The sequence below is a fragment of the Amphimedon queenslandica genome, unplaced genomic scaffold (genome assembly GCF_000090795.2).
Source record: "Amphimedon queenslandica unplaced genomic scaffold, v1.1 AMPQUscaffold_12869, whole genome shotgun sequence".
Classification (NCBI taxonomy): Eukaryota; Metazoa; Porifera; class Demospongiae; order Haplosclerida; family Niphatidae; genus Amphimedon; species Amphimedon queenslandica.
In genome coordinates this window covers 33,621-41,503 of record NW_003546895.1, presented here as the reverse complement: position 1 = coordinate 41,503, position 7,883 = coordinate 33,621, and the positions used below count along the sequence as shown (strand labels likewise).

Below are 7,883 nucleotides of genomic sequence, written 5' to 3'. Positions count from 1 at the left end.
TACTGCATCCTGTAATGCTTCAAAATTATTTCTTGTTATATATATAGTCAATGAAATTAATTTTTGTCTCGATTCTCCTTGTAAGAATCATGGTACATGTCAGAGTTTGGCAAGCACTTATATTTGCAATTGTCCTGAGACTCACACTGGAAGAAACTGCCAAGAAAGTAAGTTGTTGGTTTGGGAGAGAGACAATCAATATAAAATGCTTATTTTATTTATAATGTAGGAGTGAGAGTTACAGTTAGACCAAAAATAATTGAATTCCTTCAACCAGTAACTACTCAATTATATTCATCAGTCAATTTCACATGTAAAGCTATTGGCTCACCAGCTCCATCCATTTACTGGTATAAGAACAACAAGTTAATAAATAGCACTGGTCCTTCATTGCTAATGTTTAATGACCTGAGTCTAAAGAATAGAGGAGTTTATCATTGTGAAGCTAGGAGTGTCATTAATGGTGTAAATATGAGTGTTAATGCTACTAAAGTACTACTCAGCATAAAAGGTAACATCACGAGTCAAAAATTTTATGCCTTATTTTTTATAGATGTGTTACAGTATAAGGCAGTGATGTCTCTAACTAATGACAAATTAAATGATTCTGAATTGATTAATGGAACCATTCAACAACTGGTTGAAGATATAAATTATAGTTTATCTGGCAGGATTATAGGCAATTCTATTTTATTCTTTCTAGAGTTGCTAAATATTCAAGAAATAGAGTAAGACTCCTTTACATGCATGCATGCATGCATGCATTAATTTAGTATAGGATGTATGATTTGTATTAATTTTGTCTGACTATTATTCACTGATTGAGATCATTTCAACATTACTTTTTCTCACTAGTCCTGATTATGATCCAGAGAATGTATCATTGTTAATTACATTAATTGCTAATAATCAAAACAAATCGGCTCAATCAGCATATAGCAAATGATTTAGGAAATTTACTAGGGTTAACAATCACTGATGTTGTAAGATTTGGTAAGCATGTCTACTACTTTTTAAAACTTATTATGTATACATGATTCTAATGCATGATACCAATTTCATAGATGGTTGCCCAACAAGCTCTACAACCTTATTATCAGATTCTAGTGATCCAAGACTTACATTAACAATCAAATGGCCTGAAACTAATATTGGAGAAATAGCTGTAGTTAATTGCCCATGCGGTAGTAATGATATGTCAGCTGGTGGTACCTTAAATGCATCTCGCTATTGTGGAGGTGATTTTGTTAATGGAGCTATGTGGCAGAAACCTTTTGTAATGAAATGTAAATTGAGTGATTTAGCTAGAAGGATATGTCAACTTAAAAATGTGAGTTAATATTTTTCCTGAGTATTTTTACTTTTTCACTATCTATAGCAACTGTTTCCTCCTGTCAGTTACGTATCAGTGATTGATATGGTTGAAAAACTTAAGGCAATAACTAACGGTACTTTGATGGGATCTACTGAAGTAGCTACAGTTGTTAGTGTTTTGGAAGCTGTTGCTGAATTTGCTAATACATTTGCTGGAAATACTATGGTAATGCTTTTTTATAAATGCATGAAAAATGATCATCTTTTTAGTTAATTACATCAATGTTTGAAGTAATTGATAATTTATTAGCTGTTAATCAAGAGGCTTTAATAGAAAGTCAAGCACTATCAAATAGCTCATCAAGGTGAAACATAATATAGTATCAAATTACATTAGTTTTTATAATTTTACTTAACTTTTCTCCATAGAATTCTTGGTATTGTATCTGATATAGCTGCTACTTTGAATATTACTCATGCTTCAAGTCATGTTGTCAAAAGTTATACTTATTTTGCTGTTTCAATTCAAGAAACTAATTTTGAAGGCATTGGTGGTCAAACATTAAGCATCAATCTCACAGACTTCTCTGAGTCAAATGTTACTGTGTACAATATAACTCTTGAAACTGAAGGAAACATTGTTTCTTCTACTGGCTCTGTCACATTGCCTAGGAGCATTTTTAACTCTTCTAGTATTAAAAGAATCACTAATGCTGTATATTTAACCGATTCACTGTTTCTCAGGCACAAATCCAAATATTTTAATGTTAGCAGTGTTGTGATATCAACAAGCATCTTAAGAGAATTTGATGCTATCAAAGAACTGGAGTCTCCTGTCAGTCTTAGTTTTCAACTTAATCCTGTAGGAATTAATGCAATTATTATCGTTAAAATTACTATTGTATTTAACAGGGTATCAAAGGCTCATTTCCTCAATGTGTTTTCTGGGAACAATCTTTAAACAGTAAAGGTTAAAAACCTGATAATTTTAACTTATTCCTGTATAGGTGGGTATGGTGAGTGGTCTAATGATAACTGTGATACTTCATATGATTCAGTTACGCAAGCAATCAAATGCTTTTGTAATCACTTGACCAGTTTTGCTGTAATACAGGTATATTAAAATTAATTGGAGTGTTACTTTTGTACTTTTGGCAGAATAAATGCAAATTAAATGCAAAAATACAGTGCCAACTAAAAACAAAAAAGCAAAAATTACATTGAAGTACTAAACAATTTTATCTACAATGCTGTATTACATATTTCAAAAAGTTATGACTTGGACTCTGTATGATTAAGTAGACTTAATAGTGAATGGCTTTTTTAGATATGGTACTTTAGCTGATCTGAAATGACTCCAATTTCCAAAATCACCTTTACATTTTATGATTCAAATTGGTGTCAAATATTGTGAGCCAATTCCAACTTCATTTTTTGAGTCATGACTGAAAAATGACAAAGTATTATGTATTAAAGCCCATTGCTATTTCAAAAACAGTTCTAAACACATCCCAAATTAAAAAAAATTTTTATATACCTTGATGTCCTTATGCTATGTAGAATGTTTGAGGTAATTTCAACTTAAGTTTTTTTAGATACAAGCATTTTTAAAAATTGATTGACTTTTGAAACAAGCAAAGGCTATAAGAATGGCTCCAAATACACCTCAAGTTTTATTAAATTTTCTGATACATATTGATGTCCATATGCTATGTAGAAATTTTGAGCTGATTCCAACTTTCATGAACATTTTTGAGTATCGATTCCAACTTTCATGAGTATTTTTTGATTCATGAGCATTTTAAAAACAAGCCAATTTTTGAAAAATACTCAAGGCTATTATAGCCCATGGTTTGTTTCAAAACATGGCTCCAGAATCACCCCCAATTTTTATTACATTTTTTGATACACCTTGATGTCCTTATGATATGTAGAAAGTTTTAGGTGATTTTGATTTAAACTTTCTGAATAAATTTTCTGATATATACTTTACATAGTATCATTGTTATTACGCTAAAGTTTGAGGTAATTACTGGAAGTAGTTGATATAAATTTTACAGGAAGTGGTTTATACCATATACATGTAGTCTACTGAGTGTGTGCTATATAATCTTTGTGAGAAATGTTTGATTTCTATGGCTTCCATAGGATAATTATAGAAAAAAATCATGACAATTTATATAATCATTTATATTATTGTACATAGGATGTGTCTCCTACTGAATCTTCAACAGAAGTTAATGTTTATTATCTTGATTCAGTATCTTGTATTGGCATTATCATTTCTATCATTTGTCTCATCATCACTGTTGTGTTCTATCTTTATAACAAGTAAAGAGTTAATAAATAGATAAAAGATGCAGCCAGCAATGAGATTTTATGTGCAAAAATGATTATTTTCTATTTTTATAGGGATTTAAGATTATCAAATCACTGTCACATACTTCTCAATTATTGCTTTGCTCTTATTGGCCTGTATCTCTCATTTATTACATCAATTTATGCAAGGCATATCAATAGTTTTTGTGCAGTATCTGGCTTTATGCTTCAATTTTTCTTTCTTGTCTGCTTAACTTTGATGTTGGCTGAAGCAATAGACCTTTACATTAACATTTTAATTAATTCAAATAAAAAGTTTTTCCATCTAAAAGTTACATTGGTATCTTGGAGTAAGTTTGTTTATAGCTATTATTATTGTAATTTTTTGTCATTTTAGTTGCTCCAATTTTTATCGTCGTATTCTGCTTCTCACCAAACTATATGAATTACATAAGCAACTCCTCAAACTTGTAAGAAAAATTATATATGTAGCATGCATTTTTATTTGACTAAGTGTGCAAAAAGTACATTTTATAATAAATTTTTTCTGCATAATGCATGCATGCTTCTGTGCTGTGTAGTAGTTTTAATGACATTATATTGTAAAATATTTAACTATTTATGATCCTTATCTAAGAAATTAACATTAATCAGTTTTATTAGACAGCAAAATCATTTTAAAACTGTCATGCAATATGTATATTATGCCATATGCACATATTGAAAGTAAAATCAATAATTTCTTACGTCAATCCTTTTAAAATTTTCTAGCTGTCGTGCTTTTGATACTCCATTCTACATTGGTATGGTAATACCTTTTGTCATCGTTTACTCATTCATCTGGGTTGTGTTTATTATTGTCATAATCTCTTTGTTAATGTCATCAAAAATCAAAGATACCGTATACGTTGAAAATTTCGAGTGTTTAAATTTTCGTGTTTTCACTGGTAAAATGCTCAAAAATTAAATTTCGTGTGTGCAAATTTTCGTGGGGGTGTGGCTTTCGAAACAAAAATTAAATGGCAGCGTTACAGTCCTTCTCATATGAATATGTTGTTCGTGGCTACCACATTTATCAAACTGTTTGGGATGCTCAAAATGGTGAAAACCTACCTTGTAGACGTGAATTAAGTAATCTACATGATCCATTTGCAGTTGCTGTTGTGAAGAATAGCAGCACAGTCGGCCATGTCCCAAAAAAGATTTCAGCTGTATGCTCGTTATTTCTAAGAAGAAATGGGACGATTACCTGTCATGTAACTGGTAGAAGGCAGTACTCTCGTGATCTTCCCCAAGGAGGTCTAGAAATCCCTTGTGTTTATGTTTTTGAAGGTCAAGGTGATGACTTGGACAAGGTGAAGAAACTAATTCAGGCTAGGAAACACAAACCTAATTGCATTGAGAATCAGCAACAAGTATCCAGCAGTGAAGAAGCTGTTGCTAAAAGAATGAAAGCAGATAACGAAGACACTCCTCATCAAGAAGTTGTATTACTTGATGATTGTGCTGACGAAACCGTTGCTGCCGACAACCAGCCTGAGACAGAAGAAGAACCAGTTTGGTTACAGATAGGGCCTATAAAATTGATTCAAAGTGACCTTGAACTATTATCAGGAGGCTTGAGGCTCAATGATAACCATATTAATGCTGGTCAATTTATATTAAAGTCTCAATTCCCATCAATCAAAGGTCTCAGTTCAACTCAACAGCCTTCATCTTACGGTTACTGGGTCAACCATTATTTGCAAGTTTTACACTGTGGAGGTAATCACTGGGTAGCTGTTAGTAGCATTGGGTGCAATGAAAGTGAAGTAAAGGTCTATGATTCGATTTATCGTAATATTAGTGATGAGGTCAAAACTCATTTACATACAATTTTAGGCAGCAATGTCAAAATTTCTCTACCTTCAGTTCAGAAACAAATTGGCTCAATGGATTGTGGTCTTTTTGCCATGGCTTTCTCCACATTCCTAGCTCATGGAAATGATCCTGTACTTTTATCCAATCTTAAATTTAAGCAGCATAAGTTACGCTCACATTTCATAGACTGTTTAGAAAAAGGAAACTTGTCAGAATTTGTTTGAACTATAGCTTTCATCAAAAGTATTATTATACATGTATAATGATTTAAATTAGGTTTAATTAGTAATTTCACTTTTGATTTTTCCACCTTTCTTTTCACACTTATTATCAAGAGTTATTGATAGATTTAATATTAATTTTTGACTAAATGAATGTTTAACTAAATAAATGTTTAACATGATAAATCAGTAGCTACATGTAATAAATAAATTGTAACAAAACAATATAAGAGAAACGAAAGCAGAGATAGAACAAGGAACGATAACTAAACAAGAATTTGTTAATAATAATTATAACAAGTTAGATTATTTGAGTTTACTGAGTTGTTTACCTAAATCAAAAATATGCTGTGTATAATGTTATTGCTGATTTTGATCCAATATTTCAGTAATCCCTGCTTCACGAAACCCATTGATGATAATTGAGGGGTGTGTGATGAAATAATCGAACATTTCTATAATCCACTGTGCTGATAAGGGCTTCATAACAGATAGTCTTGTATCTACTTCTTCTTCAGTTCCATTTTCTAACTGCTGATGTACAATATTGCTATACCACCCCTGGAACTTCCGCCTCATAAAATCTTTTGCAGGCTTATTGACAGAAAGATCCAGGGGCTGCAGCTTATCAGTTGTGTTTGGTGGAATTAATACATACAGGATATTATTTTCCTCTAGCAGTTTGATCACTGCTTCGGTGCACTGTCCTCGAAAAACATCAAAAATCACAAGTGCTGGATGGTTACAATCAAGTTGTAAATGCTTGCGTGTTTCTATTACGTAAGGAATAATTATATTTTGCACGTACTTAATCATTGTAGCCTCATTAGACCAGTGATTTGGTGTGCAGCATATATCCCAATCAGGAGGAAATAAAACTCCCTGTGGATAACAACGGTGAGTAGTTCCTTGATATATTAATTGAATTGGCAGGAACTTTCCAGAACAGGTACAAGCAAAAACTGCTGTGATTTGTCGTTTGTCATCCATATTACTTATCTCCACTCTTTTTGTGCCCCGAAGCTCCATTGTCCACGTACAAGATGGACATACCTTAATTGCAGTCTGATCCCAGTTAATAATCATTTCTCTAGGAACTTCTTCCATCTCTACAACTGCCTTGATTGTAGTTAAAAAATCCTCTTGGAGCTCTTTAAAATTGAATGGCAATACTTTCGATGTTGAACTGGCACGTCTTTTTGTGAAACCCATCCTCTTTAAGAAGGACCTGGCCCATTCTTTTCCCAAGTCAACATGACCACCGAACTCTTGCAATGCCCCGCTTCTATCATGCTTTAGGAGAATAGCTCTTCCAACGGCAATAGTGACAGAAGTACCAATTGGTGTCCCTCGACTACGCATGCCACAAATGAGATTTTGTAGACACTTATCTAGTTTATAACCAAGGGCTGGAGGCCTGCCTCGTCTCTTCTCAGGTAATTCTGCAATATTGACAACTTCACCTGTAGTTGCAACTTTGCACTTTTCCTTCATCACCTTTTTATATAAATGCATCCAGTCTCTCACACTACTAGCTTTAACATTCTTATCTTTAAAATGTTGCACAGCCTTAGTAACACCATTTTCACTGGCATATTTAGCTACAGCCGCCTTTTCAGCCTGTGAAATCAGGACATAGCTGCCTCTTTTCTTCTTTTTTCTGTCTCCATTGATACGGTCCACTTCAGTCTGTATGTTAAGAACTGTAGATCTTGGCATAGAAGAAGTTTCCATATCTGATTCAATGCTTGTGTCTCGAGGCTTACGGGGAAAGTACTTGAGTAGCGCCATCTGCAATATATAGACTATGCACGTGCAAGTGAATTAATAGGTGTGGTTGCAACTAAATAACTTTAATAATTATTAATAACCGTATTTCAAATAATGGTTAAATTTTCGTGAAATATAGCTGGACACGAAAATAACGAAAATTAAAACACCACGAACATTACAACGTATACGGTATTTAAACTAACCTTTGAATATATCAAATGCTACAGGTAAAAGTGCATATATCAAAGACTTTCCATACCCTGTAGGAAGTGACACAAACACATTGCCAGACATGAAAGTCATAATAGCTTCAAGCTGTTTTTCTTTCAAAGAAAACCCAAAACGACTGGCAGCTTCTAAAACACTTTTCTAGCTTATCTTCCATTTTATAAATAG

The 7,883-nt window shown here is 32.8% G+C and overlaps 1 protein-coding gene across 1 annotated transcript; it reads left to right on the top strand.

The window, feature by feature from the left end:
* Positions 1 to 53: 53 nt before the first annotated feature.
* On the top strand, positions 54 to 4,600 carry LOC109586456 (adhesion G-protein coupled receptor G6-like). Its single transcript, XM_020002643.1, has 14 exons — positions 54 to 167; positions 230 to 511; positions 554 to 728; positions 856 to 993; positions 1,065 to 1,330; positions 1,379 to 1,540; positions 1,585 to 1,679; positions 1,744 to 2,176; positions 2,227 to 2,278; positions 2,322 to 2,428; positions 3,521 to 3,645; positions 3,727 to 3,983; positions 4,031 to 4,103; positions 4,405 to 4,600. The coding sequence occupies exons 5-14, from the start codon at positions 1,196 to 1,198 to the stop codon at positions 4,598 to 4,600; spliced, it is 1,635 nt and encodes a 544-aa protein (XP_019858202.1). The 5' UTR covers positions 54 to 167; positions 230 to 511; positions 554 to 728; positions 856 to 993; positions 1,065 to 1,195.
* Positions 4,601 to 7,883: the final 3,283 nt, after the last annotated feature.

Excerpts from the sequence above, each read along its gene's own strand:
- LOC109586456 (XM_020002643.1), top strand. The coding sequence starts at position 1,196 with ATGTCAGCTGGTGGTACCTTAAATGCATCTCGCTATTGTGGAGGTGAT. Across the intron at positions 1,331-1,378 it reads GGATATGTCAACTTAAAAAT|CAACTGTTTCCTCCTGTCAG; the intron begins GTGAGTTAATAT and ends CACTATCTATAG. Across the intron at positions 2,177-2,226 it reads TTAGTTTTCAACTTAATCCT|GGTATCAAAGGCTCATTTCC; the intron begins GTAGGAATTAAT and ends TGTATTTAACAG.